Genomic DNA, 18311 nt, shown 5'->3' with positions numbered 1-18311 from the left:
AATACCCAAATAAAAACAGGACACACACACCGTGAAAGTAAAACTTTATTTCATACGTCGACACACACATACTTACCTATGTTCACACGCCGACATCGGTCCTCTTCTCCATGTAGAATCCAGGGGTACCTGAAAATAAAAGATCAATATACTCACCTCAGCCATGGTCCAGAGATAAATCCACGTACTTGTAGAAAAAAACAAAACGCAAATACCCGACCAAACGGACTGAAAGGGGTCCCATGCTGACACATGAGACCCCTATCCCCGAATGCAGAGAGACCTGTCAGTGACAGCTGTCACAGAAAGGTCTCTAAAGCCAATCAGGAAGCGCAACTTCGTTGCGCTCATCTGATTGGCTCTGCGCGTCTGAGCAGACAGCGCATCGCACAGCCCAGTCCATTATATTCAATGGTGGGAACTTAGCGGCTAGCGGTGAGGTCACCCGCCGGTCAGCGGCTGACCGCGGGTTAACCCCACCGCTACCCGCAAAGTTCCCACCATTGAAAGTAATGGAGCGGCTTTGCGATGCGCTGTCACAGCACAGACAGCGCACAGCCAATCAGATGAGCGCCACGGAAGTAGCGCTTCCTGATTGGCTGAAGGGACTTCAGTGACAGGAGTCATGTGATGTCTCGGGATTCGGGAGAAAGGGGTCTGATGTGAAAGCATGGGACCCCTTTCTTAGTCCGGTATGGATCGGTGTTCGTTTTTTTGTTTTGCCAAGTACGTGGATTATCTCTGGACCTGGATGTACCTCTGGACGCTGGAAGGTGAGTATAATTTTTTCACAGGTACCTCGGATCGTCGGAGACCGTGGCAGTCGGCGTGTCAACATAGGTAAGTATGTGTGTGTCGGTAGTGTGTAATAAAGTTTTACTATCAAGGTGTGTGTGTACTGTTTTTATTTGGGTATTTTTTTTCCAGTAGTACTACAGGTACCAGCGGGCCCGTTTTTCTCCCGCATGCTGGTACTTGTGGTTCTCCAAGTACCAGCTTGCGGGGGAGGCTTGCTGGGACTTGTAGTACTACTGGAAAAAACAATATCTTTTTATTATCACAAAAGGCTATCAGCCCCCCCATCCGCAGCCCATTGGATGGGGGGGGACAGCCTCGGGCTTCACCCCTGGCCCTTGGGTGGCTGGGGGGGACCCCTTGATTGTAGGGGTCCCCACTCCCCCAGGGTACCCCGGCCAGGGGTGACTAGTTGGATATTTAATGCCACGGCCACAGGGCACGGCATAAAAGTGACCCCCAGCTGTGGCATTATCTGTCCAGCTAGTGGAGCCCGATGCTGGTGTTAAAAATACGGGGGACCCCTACTCTTTTTGTCCCCCGTAATTTTGGCACCAGCACCAGGCGCAGAGCCCGGTGCTGGTTTTAAAAATACGGGGGATCCCTGCCCAATTTTTCCCCTGCATTTTTAGAACCAGGACCAGCTCGAAGAGCCCGAGGCTGGTTATGCTTTGGAGGGGGGACCCCACGCCATTTTTTTTTCTCGGGTTTTTCCCGTTTTTTCCCGTTTTTTAAAATCGCGGCAAATCCGCCAAATCGGCCGATTTTCGCCCGCGATTCTGGCGAATCCGTTTTTCATTGAGTATGGTGAATTCCGGAAGCCACCTTCCGGAATTCACCTGTCGAATTAAGTCGAATTAAAAAACGGCGAAAAATTGCCGCGATTCGCCGTGAATTGCATATACCCCTATATGACCCAAAGTAGATGCTATTATCATGTTTGGGATCAGTGGTTGGAGGGTATGCTGATCCTTGTAATTCCGTATTGAACAATACTAGAATGCCTCTAGATAACTTACCTCTCAGTTTAGAAATATTAAAATATATGACCAAAAGTGGTGCTATTATCATGTAATGTAGGACCACCAGATCAGAGACGTCTTCACATGGCTGGTGGCTTACCATATTTTTGCACACATGTATGTAACAGAGTCATCTGCATTTTATTATCATGTAGGGTGCATGTCTCTTTCGCTTGCTCATTGCAGTGTGCTGGGGGAATTTGTTATGTTTCTTTGAAGTATTTGCCCAATCTGTGCACCATCCATGCCTCCATCGATCCATCACTTATATAGGTAAAGCAAACACTGTACTGACTAGCTCAACTTCTTTCTGTCCTTGTCAGAGCGGCTTGCAGCAGATATGCACAGATTTTTAAGAACAACGCATATCATCAAGCTGCACCAAAAGGAAGGTGCCGATTATATTGTGGGGCCCAGGACTAGTACTCCAGTTGCCATGCATATAATGATGACACAAATCCCATCAAAACACCACACGCAATTACCAGATTCCAGGAGGAGAGTTATATAAAGTAGGCAAGTACAAACATATCTGAACTGCTTGTACCCTTCAATTCACTTAACTAATGAGCGGCTTTCCCACTTTTCCAATAACTTTAATTTATATCGTACACAATTTCGCAGCTTTTGCCCATGGGCCTGATTCAGATGTGATTGGCGAGAGCATCACTGCTGCTTACTTGGAAGCAGCAGCGGTGCACAAATATATTAATGCAGTAGGACACATCTGGTCTAAGTAGATGCCTCCTGAATTAATTTCTAATCCAATGCTGTGTCCTTGGACACATATTGGATCACTTGCGACACCATCGGCTGGCTGTGTGACGTATGAGGTCACGCAAGCCGCCCACTGCTGCTCCTGACAAGAGGCTAGGAAATCTCTGTTGGAAAATGGAGATCCTGGTTTTGGCACTACCACAAAACAATAAGCCTATATTTTGGGAAACAGAGGCCATCGCTACCCCCTCCCTGCCCCCAAATAGCTGCACAATGTCAATCACTTGACATCTGCAGCCGTTCTGCATCTGATGAAGCAGGTCCTGTACTGCACATGGGCCTTATTGCGGTCCCAATGGACCTACGGCGCATAGTGGAAAGCACTGATGTTTGGGGAGTGGTATAATAGATAGACAGTGTCTAGTTAGACAGTCAATAGATAGACACCACATGTCAGTCAAACGGTTGACAGTGTCACAAGGTCAACACGGTCAAAAAGTCCACAGGGTCAAAAGGTAGACATACACAATGTACACAGTACAAAAGGGTCAAAAGGTCTACAGAGTCAAAAAGTCGACATGAAAATGGTCGACATAAAAAAAGGTAGACACAATTTTTTTTAATTTTTTTTGGGGTTTGTGTGGATAGTTTTGTCATATGGGACCCCCAATTGTAGAAAGGCATCCCTCATGGGGCACGCTTCGCTTGCCACGATTCGGGTTTGCCACAAGGTTTATAGCCATCTCTATGCCGACATGGATAGAGAAGTTATGAAAAGGTCCAAAAACATGTAAAATTGAAAACAAACAAAAACGGTGTCTACCTTTTTTATGTCGACCATTTGACCCTGTCTACCTTTTGACCCTGTCGACCTTTTGACCTTATCGACCTGATATCTGTCTTACATATGGCGTCTATTTGTTGACTGTCTAACTAGTCACTATCTATCATCCAGATACCGATGTTTGGTACTTTGTGCATGCACCAGACCGGTACTGCACATATGCAATACGAGTTTGCGACGGCGAATGCAAGGCGGCATCAGACTGTCACTGAATGACAGTTTGATGACATTTAGGGCGGATAGGGAGTGGTGACAGCTTCCGTTTCTTAAAACGGTGGCATTTCCCCATGGGTCACGCAGCCAGCCGATGGTGTCGCAGATGATCCGATACTGTGTCTTTGGACACAGCTTGGATCAGTAATATATGCAGGAGGCATGATGCCCCCTGCTGCACTGCATTACCATATTAGTGCTATCACTGCTGCTTCTATGTAAGCAGCAGCAATAGCAACTCCAACCACATCTGAATCAGGCCCCATTTGTAGTATGGGTCCTGCGCATGCACAAAGTACCAGCCATCGGTACTCTGCATCTCATTCCCCAAGTACTTTGAGACCTGAATCAGGCCCACAGCATTTTCTCCTAGCTTCTATCTTTGTTGCATACATTTTCTGCATGACATAGACTTGTTTATTTTTGTTGCATTGTTGAAATCATTCAAAAGGTTTCACAATACAAAATACACAAAGATAAAAACAATGTATCAAGCTGAGAAGGCATGTGCACGAATCTGGAGACCTATATGGTCTCAACGCTCACCACTCCATTCACCTCTCATTTTGTCAAAACCCAGTGTTCCAGGGCAGCATGGCTACCTACCCCTTCACCATATGGAAGGCGGGAGGAATAAACTCTCTTTGTATTCTCTTCAAGCACAGCACTCCATCTCCACTGTGATTAGGGGTGTCGGAGATCCTATTTGGGACAACTGCATTGATAAATTATTGAGGAGGGGACCCACTTATTATTATGTATCCTTGAAAAACCCCATTGATCACACCGCTTCTCAAACAGGAATGGGACAGTGGCTTGTCCTGTGTTTTCTCAATATTTCCTATAATTTCCTTTTGTACTTACTGTGATTCATAGAACTTATCTATCTCCCAATAGACAATATCTCATGGGACTGACTTCCTCATAAAGATGTCCCAGATGTCACCATGATATAGTATATTTGTACCGATCCCTATGGTACTGTCTGATAATCAGGGAATTCTGGTTGAGAGTAAAGCGGGATGCAGAAAGAACGCTGATTAATTACGTTCCCTTTCTGCTGGAATGGGCCATAATTGGGTCTGCCCTAAATCCCAACATTTCACTAAGGGAGATAGGAAACTTTTATTAGCTCTACGTTCTGCAGCCAAAAAAGCCATCCTTCAAAACTGGGTACAATCAGACCCTCCCGTATTTTCTTTGTATAAAGAGAAACTTCATCATATTTTTAGGATGGACTAGTTAGAGAGACCGAGGGGCAGATGTATTAAGCCTGGAGAAGTAATAAAGCAGTGATAAGTAGAAGGTGATAACGCACCAGCCAATCATTACGGGTTTGACAAATTACAGTTAGGAGCTGATTGGCTGATGCGTTATCACCTTCCTCTTATTACTGCTTTATCACTTCTCCAGGCTTAATACATCTGCCCTCATGTTTGAAAAAGAGAAACAAGTGGGTTAATTTTTTTATGTTTGGGAGAGCTTTATTGTATCCTTATCTCTCTCTCTCTATGCAAAGAAAGATTCATAATAGTTTACATCTAACCGTCTGGTATGGGTTGAGTATACTAGATGGTGATCTATTGCCTTATAGAGTACATGATGCTATAAACTATGGGGGTTATGCAGGTTTGTTAGCAAACCAAAAAGTTAGCAATTGGGCAAAACCATGTTGCACTGCAGGTGGGACAGATGTTACAGAGAGAGTTAGATTTGGGTGGGTTATATTGTTTATATGCATGGTAAATACTGACCGCTTTATTTCTACACTGCAATTTAGATTTCAGTTTGAACACACCCCACCCAAATCTAACTCTCTCTGCACATGTTACATCTGCCTCCCCTGCAGTGCAACATGGTTTTGCCCAATTGTTAACTTTTTTGGTTTGCTAACAAACCTGAATAACCCCTATCTGCGGTACGGTAAATGAGTGGCACATATTCATCAATTCTTTTATTGTTAAACTTGTAGTATAAATATATTGTTATACATTACAAACTGTATATTGTAATGATTTAATGTTCTTCCTTATGTGATATGATTTAATTGGAAGATTAACGATCGATTTCCACTGTCTGTAATGCATACCCATTGTACAATTTGTTGTTTATTATTTATTGATCGTGTTTCAATAATAACCAGATTGGAGAAAAAAATTACAGGTAGTGTTCCCTGTAGAAATAAAATGATAAGTAGCTCCCCTGTTACAAATAATATGATAAGTCATGGCCCCATTGTAAATAATATGAAACGTAGTAACCCAATTATAGCTTACATAAGGTGGCAGATAAGAGATGCCGATTCTTTTGCTGACTGGCTTGGAGTGGACAGATTTTGTGGTTAGAGGATTCAAATACAACATCTAACAAATAAAAGGGGGAGATGTATCAAAGCTTGGAGATAACGTGGAGAGAGGTAAAGTACCAACCAATTAGCTCCTAACTGCCACTCAGGGTAGGACATTGTATCAATGAATATACCTATAATACTCCCAAAAAACATAGGATATAATTATAACTAATCTGGACATCAATCTTAATTATTGTTATTATTTGGTGACATATACATGGCTCAAACAACTAGTAATGATAGACTATGACATACATGACTGTCCTAGTATAAGGAATATCTATCTATCTATCTATCTATCTATCTATATATATATATATATATATATACATATATATAATGTTTAGTACATATCAAAGCCAGTCTGTAAAAAAAAAAAAAAAAAGGGATTACACATATGCATCTATTAATGTGGTTCTCAAACAGGGGTTCTCGCTGTGATGATTAAGACTTTTAAAAAAAATCGTTAATGGTTGTCCGGGGTGGGGGTGAGACAACATCTCAGTGATTAGACACAATCAGTGTCTTTGAGATCACTACTTCCATGCATCACAGTAGAACCCTGATGGTAGACAGGAAAAGATAACTGGTGTTTCCTGCATAAAGGAGAATATCTGAATTTAGTGAAATCCAGATAATATCTGACACAGGGCCCCTAATATCAGAACTTGATGTTACCCTATGATAATGCATACTAATATACAGAATTTTTTATCCATTTCTAATTTATTAAACAGCACAAAGTAATAAAAAAAAGTAGTCAATAAAGTAAACAAAAAAAATGAAAACTTTGATCAATGTATCCCAGGACAATTCAACCTATTCTTGGACCTATTTTTAATCTTAGTTATAGTACATTTATTGCTTTTATTTACAGTGGTGCCTAAACATTTCATTTATTAGCAGTTATATTAATTACAAATGTTTTTCTTTAAATGTGTGGGGTATAAATAACACAAAAGGGCTACCAGGGGGTTCCCAAGGAGAAAATTAATGAGAGCCATTGATCGATCATATGATGTTTGAGCATTGGTGTTTTAGGCCTCGTATACACAGCAATATTTTATAGTGTTCAGTTGAGATTCTCGAAGACTATTAAATATGTTTTAACACTGACAGTCCAAAGTTATGTAAGCAAATGAAATTCTGTACACAGTTTCGTCCTGCAGCTTTAACATACACCCATACTTTGTAATACACAATGGTGTTCTACAGGGCACACTTATTGAAGTACTACACAATGCTGCAGGGGAGACTTGAGATAACACACTTCTTTCTACACTCTGTTCAAGAGAGACAAAGTACAAGGTTTTGTCAGTTTTACCAGTTTTTTCAGTACCCATGTGTACGAGCCTATATAGTAAATTCAATAGGAAGTATTTAACCCTAAACTAAGGTATTCTAATGTTTTGCTCATTCCAAGAGACATAAAAAAATAAAAAATAAATCTGTAATTGAAAGACACCTTCCCCAGAATTGTATGTGGGTTAATAAGATCCCATCTCCTGAATACAGCAAGTAAGTCTTAATTAGGATTATGTATAGAGAGCAATTATTACATATGGTATACAGTGATTGGCCACCATAATTGTAATATGTAAATAGTAAGCAATGTTTTGGCAGTGCTTTTAGTAGTTTAGCTAAAGTATATACCTGTTCTGCCCACATACAGCATCACAAAACTATGAATAGCAGCCAATATTTTATAAACAGCATGTCAGCATTCCACAGGAGCTTATTATGAATCAAACCCTCGCTTTCATACGCCTAGCATACTGCAACTTTGTGCAAAACATGGTGTGTGTCTTAAGTTTATAGGGAGCACTAAAGCAAATGACTTGTGATACTATATTTAATGCAGTCATTTATCAGCAGACTATTGTTGATCTACTAATATCAGTATTCATATCTCAAAGAAGTTATGTATTTCTTCAGGAAATTCTGGATTTTAATAACGTCATACATAAGGAGACAAAAAAAAACCTTGAAAATCAATATCAGGTTGTATAATAGTGTAATTAATGACTTTAGGTGGAAAAAATGCAATGCAGAAAATCAGCATGTACAGTATAATTAAAATCTAAACTGGAATATTGGGGAATTTATAATTGAACTAGAGCAAATTCTGATTTAGGGTCCTCTAGTGGAAATTGGGTCCAAAGCAAATGCCTAAAACTTTACTTTGAAAAAAGTTTAAAGGAATACACACCTGTGTGCAACTTTATCTGTATGGGGATTTGTTCATTTCCAGCACTCTTGTGAGGGATCTTACCGCCCAGGATCGCATTGTAATACATGATCCTATCCCCTGAATGCATCATGCAGCACAGGGAGGGACAGGTGCTCAGAAAGAAGCCCGTCCCTGCAATGCGCTGTGACGGCAGCCAGGGCTTCTGTGCATGCGTGGTCAGCTAAGACCGCACAAGCACAGAGGCCACTTCCGGGGGAACCCACTGCTGGCTACAATCGCAATCTGTAGCCTATAGACTATAATGGGCTACCGCCATCTCATGCATCTCATTCCGGATACTGGTAAATCGGATAGCATCGCAGTCATCATAGAAACCTATGGAGGATGCGGCTCATTCTTACGTTCAGGGGGATACTTAATATTTGCGGATATAGCTACAAATATACAATGATAAATGGGCCCCTTGGAAACGACCACAGATAAGCTTAGATCTATACACATAAAACGGTATCCAGATGCTAGGTTGACTTGGATATGGTCGACTGTCAATAGGTCGACCACTAATGGTCGACAGGCATTCGGTCGACATTGTTACAAGGTCGACATGGGGGGTGCTTGACATGTCAATAGTTGACCAGGAAAAAGTCAACATGGGTTTTTTTTACCATTTTTTACTTTTTTCATACTTTACGGTCCACGTGGACTACGTTTGGGAATTGTAACCTTGCCTGAAGCATGGCATCAAAGCGGGACATGTGAGGGGACCCGGTGCACTAATTGGGGTTCCTGGTCACTTTACAGAGTAAACAACACAAAAAACTCCCCAAAAATCTCATATCGACCTTTTCCTGTGTCGGCCTTTTCCTGTGTCGACCTTTTCCGTGTCTACCCTTTTGTCATGCCAACCTTTTTTGTGTGTCAACCTTGTGCCTGTCGACCTCTTGGGGTCGACCTAGTCAGTGTCAACCTTTTCCAGGTCGACTTAGATGACCATACTCACATAAAACAGTTCCTACATACAAGAATTGCATTCATGGGCAACATAAATAACATCTACATGGAAAATAACACTATAGTGAGTTTCCCTTTGATACAATATTACAGAATAGGCTCACATTGCCATTCCCAGTAAGTGCCACTGACAGCAGACCTCTCACCATCTCCATCCTCAAAGTGGACCACTTTGAACTTTTATATTCCACTTTACTCCATCAAGCCATAAGCGTCTGTGCTTAGACAAGCAAATGTAATTAATCAGCTTTGTTTGATGTCTCTGTCATGCATCTGATTGATGCTGGATGAATCCTCTTTTTTTGAATGAGATTTTTTTTTTCTCCCACTGTTTTTGCAATATTTTTTTGCAAGCTCCATGAATGTTTTATATAGGACAATGGCAGGGAGTCCATGTTTTTTTTAGCTGTCGAACTTAAATTCCTTTGATTAACATGGCAACCGTTGGGAGTTGTGGCTAACAGCTCGAGAGCCATGGGTAGCCCTCTCTACGCCACTTATATCTGGTAGCCACCCCTGTGGGTTTCCCATGCAGTGCCGCACATTAGTCAGCTGGCTCCCCTACACCTGCCCTTCAATCCATTAAACTGCAGCTACAAGGTTACACAAATGATTTTAATGTTAAAGTTACAATTTTTTTCTGGCTGAGAAGACAACATAATTCTATCTGAAAGCCAGCTGCTTTTGGCTAATACAGAGTCTTTGCAGCTTAGATCACCTGTTCACAAGACTCTTTCCCACTGACTCAGTGTCAATCTTCCGCTTCCCTCAGCATTTCATGTCAACATGAATCTCCTCCTTGGAAATAAGAGTATTTGTAGCACTGGGAATTCCACACATTGTCCCCAAAAGACACAGACTCGCAAATGCGTATCTACATGACAGATGCCATCACATTTAGCATGCATAGATAAAATAGCAAACTGGGATTATTTGTTTTATTCATTTTACCGCATACAACAACATTGATTACAAATGTGAAAAATAAAAAGCTTATTTTTGTTGTGAAATATTGTTTGTAGATTTGATGGAACAGGACACAGATTTATGTAGTCAGTGCAAAGTTCCCACTGCAAGCTACATGAGGACATTTTGGTCCTGTCTGCAAGGTAAGCAAACTGCATTGTGTAAATGTGTACAGTCATGATGAATGTTGCAGCTTAAACAAAAAAAACAAAAAACAATGGGGAAAGAAATCCCAGGTTCCTTTACTTTAAATAATGGCTGTGGTGATGACATGGTTAAATCTCTTGCAGATCTGTCATGGTGGATTCGCCAAACAGTGCCCTGACCACAAATAGCAACAACTTCATGACAATTAACAGTTGTTGCTGTTTCATTTGAACAAACTTTGTTTTTGCTGGTATAAAGTTACTGTACAAGCCAGGTTGTTATATAGATACAGTACAAGTCAGGCTGTTATATAGATACAGTACAAGCCAGGCTGGTATAAAGCTACAGTACAAGCAGGCTGGTATAAAGCTACAGTACAAGCCAGGCTGGTATATAGATACAGTACACGCATAGATACAATACAAGCCAGGATGGCATAAAGCTACAGTACAAGCCAGGCTGGTATATAGATACAATACAAGCCAGGCTGGTATACAGATACAATACAAGCCAGGCTGGTATATACAGTACAAGCAAGGCTGGTATAAAGCTACAGTACAAGCTAGACTGGTATATAGATACAGTACAAGCCAGGCTGGTATATAGATGCAGTATAAGCCAGGCTGGTATACAGATACAGTACAAGCCAGGCTGGTATATAGATGCAGTATAACCCAGGCTAGTATAAAGCTAAGGTACAGTAAAAGTCAGGCAAACATCCTCTGTGTGCATAAACACACAACTTTACCACATTAACTTTACCATAGTATTAACAGCTAAACGTAATGCCGAGTTCAACTGAAGAAACAGAGCAGCATTCTCCGAGTCACTCACTACACAGCATCTCTCACTGACAGCAGTGGCCATATGTTGGCAAGTGGCTGATGCTGGAAGGGCAGCTGCCCCAGTCTGTGGGTACCATGCTGCCTCATCAAACACACGCCATGACCTCTGCCACTGCTGCCTACATTAACCATGTCACTGCCAAGTAGACACAACATAAGAGCTTCTCAGGAGCAGTCCCCCCCCCACACACACACACCTCCCCCGGCAAGGAATGGGTTAATTGCAATGCCCCATACCCCCTTCAATGTCAAGACTGCAGGTCCAAGCGAGCACTATGGAGGAAACTCACCCGATTTTCCAGCCCAGTGGTAGAAAGATGAGCCAACCAGCATGAGGCACCCCATGAAGCACATCTGTCCCAGCAGCAGCTCCTTCCTTTTCCTGCGGGTCCTGCTCCTCCGGAGCCTGCCCTTCAGCATCCCTGGCAGGGCGATAGACTGGCACGGCTCCCTCCGAGCCACCCCGAGCATGTTCCCCGTGCCCACGGTCACATCCATGCAGGGACCACTCTGGACAGAACAAGGAGCGCTCTCTCTCTCTCCCCGCACTTTCTATGTGCTCCGTGTAGGGTGAGAGGGGTTCTCAGCGGCTGCTCCTCCTCTCTGTGCGCCCGGCTACACACGTCTGGTCACAGCGCAGAGTTTGCAGCGGCGAGCGCCGGCATGGTGCAGGCAGGAGGACTCCGGGCTGTGCTGCTGCTGCTGCTGCTGCTGCTGCTGAGAGTGAGTGCTGGGTGATGAGAGTGCACAGAGCAGCTGCCTGATGACAGATCCCCCGGGAGAGCGGGTGACACGGACACACACAAAGGGAGCGATCACCACAAGGAGAGCAGCGCTCACTGCTCAAACTTTACCCATAGCTGCTGCTGCTGCTGCCAATTCCCCTGGCTTCTCCTCCATTCCCCGCCCCGCTTCTCAGTCCTACCCCCTCCCAGGTTTATGTGTTTTCCCCCCCTCTTTTGCTAGTTCTGACCATAGGGACTATACAATCTGGGTTAGCTCTATGTGATATGCAGCATTGTGCCAGCACAGACTGGTATGAAAGGCACTCAGACAGCAGGGGCATGCCATTTACCCACCGGAAATTGGCACTGGGAGCCGGCAATGCACGTCATGCGTCTTCCCTTGCTATGCCATGTGCTTGTTTCTGCCTGTGCTTATGGGCCACCTCTTGGTTTAGTATATCCAGGTTGGCATCTCACACATTGTTGCTCACGATGGATGAAGATGGCTGTTCCCTGCTGCATTAGGACTAGCAGGGTTGGGCAGAATTCAATTGTTTATCGCACCTGATCTCCCATCTAAAGTAGAGAAACCGAACCGCTCCGAACAACGGGGACCCGAGCGCACCCGAGCCGCAGCTCGGGTGTTCCCGCCAGACTCGTATGTCTTTGTGATTTTACAGAGGACGTCTTCGGATATATCTGGTTTTACATTCAGTTTTTAGTGTATTTCTTTGTTGAAACATACGATACAGAAATAGAACAATAGATCGACCCAACGCGTTTCGCCCCTATTGGGACTTCATCAGGGGTACTACTTTATCTAAACAATAAAGTAGAACAACTGAATATGTGAACAATACCAATTTCCAAATATATATGATTCTTTACAACATATGTGGAACCGTACATACCAAAATGCCCAAACAATGATGTGAAGAAAATCTGATGAAATGTATAAACCTGTGTTAAAACCAGGTTATCTGGATAGGATACATAGTTAATGAATAATACATTACTTAAGTTTAGACTATAAAATAAAGAAAATAGAAAATAGGTGGTGGTGAGAAGAAACGAGGATACATACCAGAGGCTCCATTACGGAAAAAAGTGACCATACACTAACATGCAGTATCTCAACGATGGTCTACAAAGTGGGAGGAGTAAATTATACACTCTATAAATGAGTCTCAAAGTGAAAGTGAGGGGAAAGACTATAATACATACCGCTATGGAATGCAGATAAGTGTCTACTGTTGCGCTCCGGGACGGCTCAGCAACAGTGACACTGTAGGCGCTTTGAGGTGCGTCCTGAGCCAGCGCAGTATACCTTACACTGGTCATACAGCTAACGGGTTAATCCCGCTGTTAGCAATGAAAAAGCTCAGGCCAGTTTAAACAATTAGTGCGGGAAGCCGCGCACCATTACAAGGGGCGGGGCTTCATCTCAGAGCGGATCCAACACTCACCAGCCCCATTTTCTCCCTGCAGATCATAAGAAAGAGACACTAACAGGGAGCGCTGCCCTCCACATCACTCCAGCTGTACCTCTGCGGTACCAGGGTGTTATAGAAAGGGGGGGGGGGGGTATAATACTAGTACTATTTACCCTATTAAGGGTAGTTAGTCAGCGCTGGGCTTTTATCATAATAACTGCCTACAGGGGCGCTCTGTGGCTGGCTCCTTATACTCTGACTCTCTGAAGGTACTCTGGGGACAACTGTGTCTGACATTTTCCTGTGTGTGTGTGTGTGTGTGTGTGTGTGTGTGTGTGTGTGTGTATATCCCACATTACCATGTCTAAGGATTTGTGTCCTGTGCTGCAGAGTGTATATCTTCTCCTGAGGAGTCTATTCCATGTACTCAGGACTGCAATGTGCTGTCTCAGCCTTCTGAATCTGAACCCCCATGGGTAGATTTTTTAAGGGGAATGATATCCCAGATTTCATCTAGGATGTCGCATACTGAGAAAGAGATGCAGTTTTTTGAGAAAATCTGTAGAGGGTTTGAAGTATTTAGCTCCCACTGCTTTGTCTAAAAGTCCACCAACATACCCACAAAAACGTACACTTGCCCAGATAATGCAAGCTGACACTGATACCGACTCTGATACAGGGGAGGGTGATGGGGATATGCAGGGGGGTGATGCATCCCTTGCTAAGGGGGTGCAACTCGTGACTGAAGCCATTAGGGATGTTTTGCATATTACTGAGAAGGTACCAAAACAGGCAGAGGAATCTTATTTTACAGTAAATAAAAAATCCTTGCTTACCTTCCCTGCTTCTAAGGAGTTAAACTCCTTGTTTGAAAAATCCTGGAAAAGCCCAGAGAAAAAATTCCAAATCCCTAAAAGACTTCTCATTGCTTTCCCTGAAGAGGATAGAAAGAAGTGGGAAAACCCACCTATTGTAGACGCTTCTGTATCTAGGTTGTCTAAAAAGGTGGTTTTACCTGTCCCTGGTTCAACCGCCTTAGAAGAGCCGGCTGACCGCAAGATTGAGACTATGCTCAAATTCCTATACACTGATACAGGTGTGGCCTTACGGCCCACTATTGCTTGTGCGTGGATTTCTAAAGCCATAGTAAAGTGGTCAGGCACATTACTAGAGGACTTAGATACTATGGATAGGAGTGACATTGACTTGTTTTTACGTCACATACAGGATTCTGCAGGTTTCATGGTGGAGGCCATAAAGGACATTGGCCTGCTTAATGCAAGGGCTACTTCCAGAGCAGTTTCGGCACACAGAGGACTCTGGCTACGCCAATGGACTGCGGATGCAGAATCCAAGAAAAGCGTGGAGAACCTGCCCTTCACAGGTCAGGCACTATTTGGGGAAGCATTAAATGCGTGGATTTCCACGGCGACTGCGGGTAAGTCAACATTTCTTCCTCCTCACAGATTCTTCAAATCAGGCTTTCCAGTTTCGCTGACAGAAAGTGCTATCCTACAGGAAGCCAGTCAAAAATTGGTTCAAACAAATGTCATTGTTCCAGTTCCACCTCACCAAAAATCCATGGGTTATTACTCAAACCTGTTTGTGGTACTGAAACCAGACGGTTCGGTAAGGCCTATATTGAACCTAAAGTCATTGAACCCCTACTTAAGGGTTTTCCAATTCAAGATGGAGTCTCTGAGAGCGGTTATCTCAGGTCTGGAGGAGTGGGAATTCCTGGTATCCCATGATATCAAGGATGCGTACCTTCACATGCCGATCCGGCCGCCGCACCAGGCCTATCTATGGTTTGCACTACAGGACTGTCACGGGGGTCATTCCAGAAATGCGCATGCGCGGCGGACGCATTGTGCATGGGCGTCGTTGCCTGGCAATGATCAGTGTCGGGCAATGACGCCGCCAGCGACAAATGTGATCACAGCGGCGATCGCAAGAAGATGGACATGCGGGAGGCATTCCGGCGTGAATACTCACAGTTTCCAGACGTTTTTGGGGAGTGGTAAGAAAAACGCAGGCGTGTCCAGGCGAATGGAGGGCGGATGTCTGACATCAGGACCAGGACCTTCATCGCTGGAGCCGTCGCACAGGGTAAGTAACTCATACCCTGGTCTTGTTTTGTGTGAAACTTTTTTAGCATAGCAGGGCTGCACAAGCGTTCGCAGCCCTGCTATGCTAAAATACACTCCCCCATAGGCGGAGATCAGTTGATCGCATCAGCAGAAAAAAGTTGCTTGGTGTGATTAACTCGGAATGAGGGCCACTATCAGTTCCAGATGTTACCATTTGGCCTCTCCACAGCACTGAGGGTGTTCACCAAGGTCATGGCGGAGATGATGCTCCTCCTCCGCAAGCAGGGAGTGAACATAATTCCATATCTGGATGATCTGCTGATAAAGGCATCTTCCAGGGAGAAGCTGTTGCAGGATATTGCTATCTCAACTCAACTGCTCCATGATCATGGGTGGATCCTGAACCTTCCAAAGTCACATTTGGACCCAACAAGGAGACTGCCCTTCCTGGGGATGATACTCAAAACGGACGTGCAGAGGGTATTTCTACCGCTGGGGAAAGCATTGGTGAGCCAAACAATGGTCCGGGATGTCTTGAAGCCAGCTCGAGTATCAGTTCATCAGTGCATTCGCCTTCTGGGGAAGTTGGTTGCCTCCTATGAGACTCTACAGTATGGGAGATTCCATGCACGGTTCTTCCAACTGGATCTCCTAGACCAGTGGTCGGGTTCACATTTTCACAAGCACCCACGGATACGCCTGTCGCCAAAAGCCAGAATTTCACTTCTCTGGTGGCTGCAAACATCTCACCTACTTGAGGGCCGCAGGTTCGGGATTCAGAATTGGATTCTTCTAACCACGGATGCAAGCCTCAGAGGTTGGGGAGCAGTCACCAAGGGGGAAAACTTCCAAGGAAAGTGGTCAAGTCAGGAATCGGTCCTTCCAATAAACATTCTGGAACTAAGGGCCATATACAACGACCTACTACAAGTGGCGCAACTTCTACAAGATCGAGCCATTCAGGTTCGTTCAGTCGGACAACGTCACAGCGGTGTCCTACATAAATAGGCATGGTGGAACGAAGAGCAGGGCTGCGATGTCAGAGGTAACAAGAATCCTCCTCTGGCCAGAAAGGCACGCACTGGCGCTGTCAGCAATCTTCATTCTGGGAGTGGACAACTGGAAAGCGGACTTCCTCAGCAGACACAATCTCCATCCAGGGGAATGGGGCCTCCACCAGGAGGTATTCGCAGAGGTCGCAAGCCGATGGGGTGTACCTCAGATAGACCTGATGGCCTCTCGCCTCAACAAGAAGCTTTGGAGGTACTGTTCCAGGTCGCGAGACCCACAAGCAGTGGTGGTGGACACCCTGGTACCTCCGTGGGTGTTCCAGTCAGTATATGTGTTCCTTCCTCTTTCGCTCATCCCAAGGATTCTGAAACTACTAAAAAGAACAAGAGTTCCGGCGATCCTCATTGCTCCGGACTGGCCATGAAGAGCTTGGTTCGCGGATCTTCTGGCATTGCTGCTGGAGGATCCGAGGCCTCTTCCTCTTCGTGAGGACCTTCTACTACAGGGGCAGTTCGCCTATCAAGACTTACAGCGGCTTATGTTTGACGGCATGGAGGTTGAACGCCAGATCTTAGCTTTGAAGGGCATTCTGAACAAGGTCATTCCTACTCTGATCCAAGGTAGGAAGGGAGTAACGTTCAAGCATTACCATCGGATTTGGAGAAAATATGTGTCTTGGTGTGAATCCGAGAAGTTTCCTACGGTGGAGTTTCAACTGGGATGTTTTCTCCACTTTCTGCAAGCTGGTGTGGATGGGGCCTACACTTGGGCTCCATCAAGGTCCAGATTTCGGCCTTGTCCATTTTCTTCCAGAAACAATTGGCTGCTCTCCCTGAAGTTCAGACATTCTTGAAAGGAGTTCTGTACATCCAACCAGCCTTTGTGCCTCCTACGGCACCTTGGGACCTTTATGTGGTGTTGCAGTTCCTGCAATCGGATTGGTTCGAACCTTTACAGGAGGTGGACGTAAAGTTTCTTTCTTGGAAGGCATCGGTTGGCTTTGGCATCTGCAAGACGTGTTTCTGAATTGGGGGCATTGTCACACAAAAGCCCCTACTTGATTTTCCATGAAGATAGAGCTGAACTTAGAACGCGTCAGCAATTTCTTCCTAAGGTTGTGTCGGCTTTTCATATCAACCACCCTATTGTGCTGCCAGTAGCTACTGACACATCGATTACCTCCAAGTCCTTGGATGTTGTGCAGGCTTTGTGAATATATGTGAAGAGGACTGCTCGTCACAGGAAGTCGGACACACTATTTGTCCTTTATGATCCCAACAAGATTAGGTGTCCTGCTTCTAAGCAGACAATTTCTCGCTGGATCATGCTTACTATCCAGCATGCTTATTCTACGACTGGTTTGCCGATTTTAAAATCGGTTCAGGCCTACTCTACCCGTAGAGTTTGTTATTCCTAGGCGGCTGCCTGGGGTGTCTCGGCTCTTCAGCTTTGCCAAGCAGCTACTTGGTCAGGGTCGAACACGTTTGCTAAGTTCTACAAGTTCGATACTTTGGCCTCTGAGGACCTAAAGTTTGGTCAATCTGTTCTGCAGGAACCTCAGCACTCTCCCTCCCATACTGGAAGCTTTGGTACATCCCCATGGTACTGAATTGAACCCCAGCATCCTCTAGGACGTAAAAGAAAATAGGATTTTAATTACCTACCGGTAAATCCTTTTCTCGTAGTCCGTAGAGGATGCTGGGTGCCCGCCCAGTGTTTCATGTTCCTGCATTGTTACTTGGTTAAGTATTATTGTTCAGCCGCTGCTGAATCATTTCTAGTTGGTTACCTTTTGTTATGTGTGAGCTGGTGTGAATCTCACCACTATCTGTGTATTTCCTTTTCTCGAAGTATGTCCGTCTCCTCGGGCACAGTTTCTAGACTGAGTCTGGTAGGAGGGGCATAGAGGGAGGAGCCAGCCCACACTATTAAACTCCTAAAGTGCCAGTGA

At 44.5% G+C, this 18311-nt stretch overlaps 1 protein-coding gene across 1 annotated transcript in view; it reads right to left on the bottom strand.

The window, feature by feature from the left end:
- SLC24A3 (solute carrier family 24 member 3) overlaps positions 1–11987 on the bottom strand; it is a 658328-nt gene extending 646341 nt beyond the window's left edge. Inside the window, exon 1 of the mRNA XM_063918163.1 lies at positions 11392–11987. Within this exon, the coding sequence (XP_063774233.1) occupies positions 11392–11599 (208 nt within the window). The 5' untranslated portion in view covers positions 11600–11987. The remainder of the gene's footprint in view (positions 1–11391) is intronic.
- Positions 11988–18311: the final 6324 nt, after the last annotated feature.

This window comes from Pseudophryne corroboree, chromosome 4, assembly GCF_028390025.1.
Source record: "Pseudophryne corroboree isolate aPseCor3 chromosome 4, aPseCor3.hap2, whole genome shotgun sequence".
Lineage (NCBI taxonomy): Eukaryota > Metazoa > Chordata > Amphibia > Anura > Myobatrachidae > Pseudophryne > Pseudophryne corroboree.
Note: the sequence above shows the minus strand (reverse complement) of the source record. Positions and strands in the feature narration are given on the sequence as shown.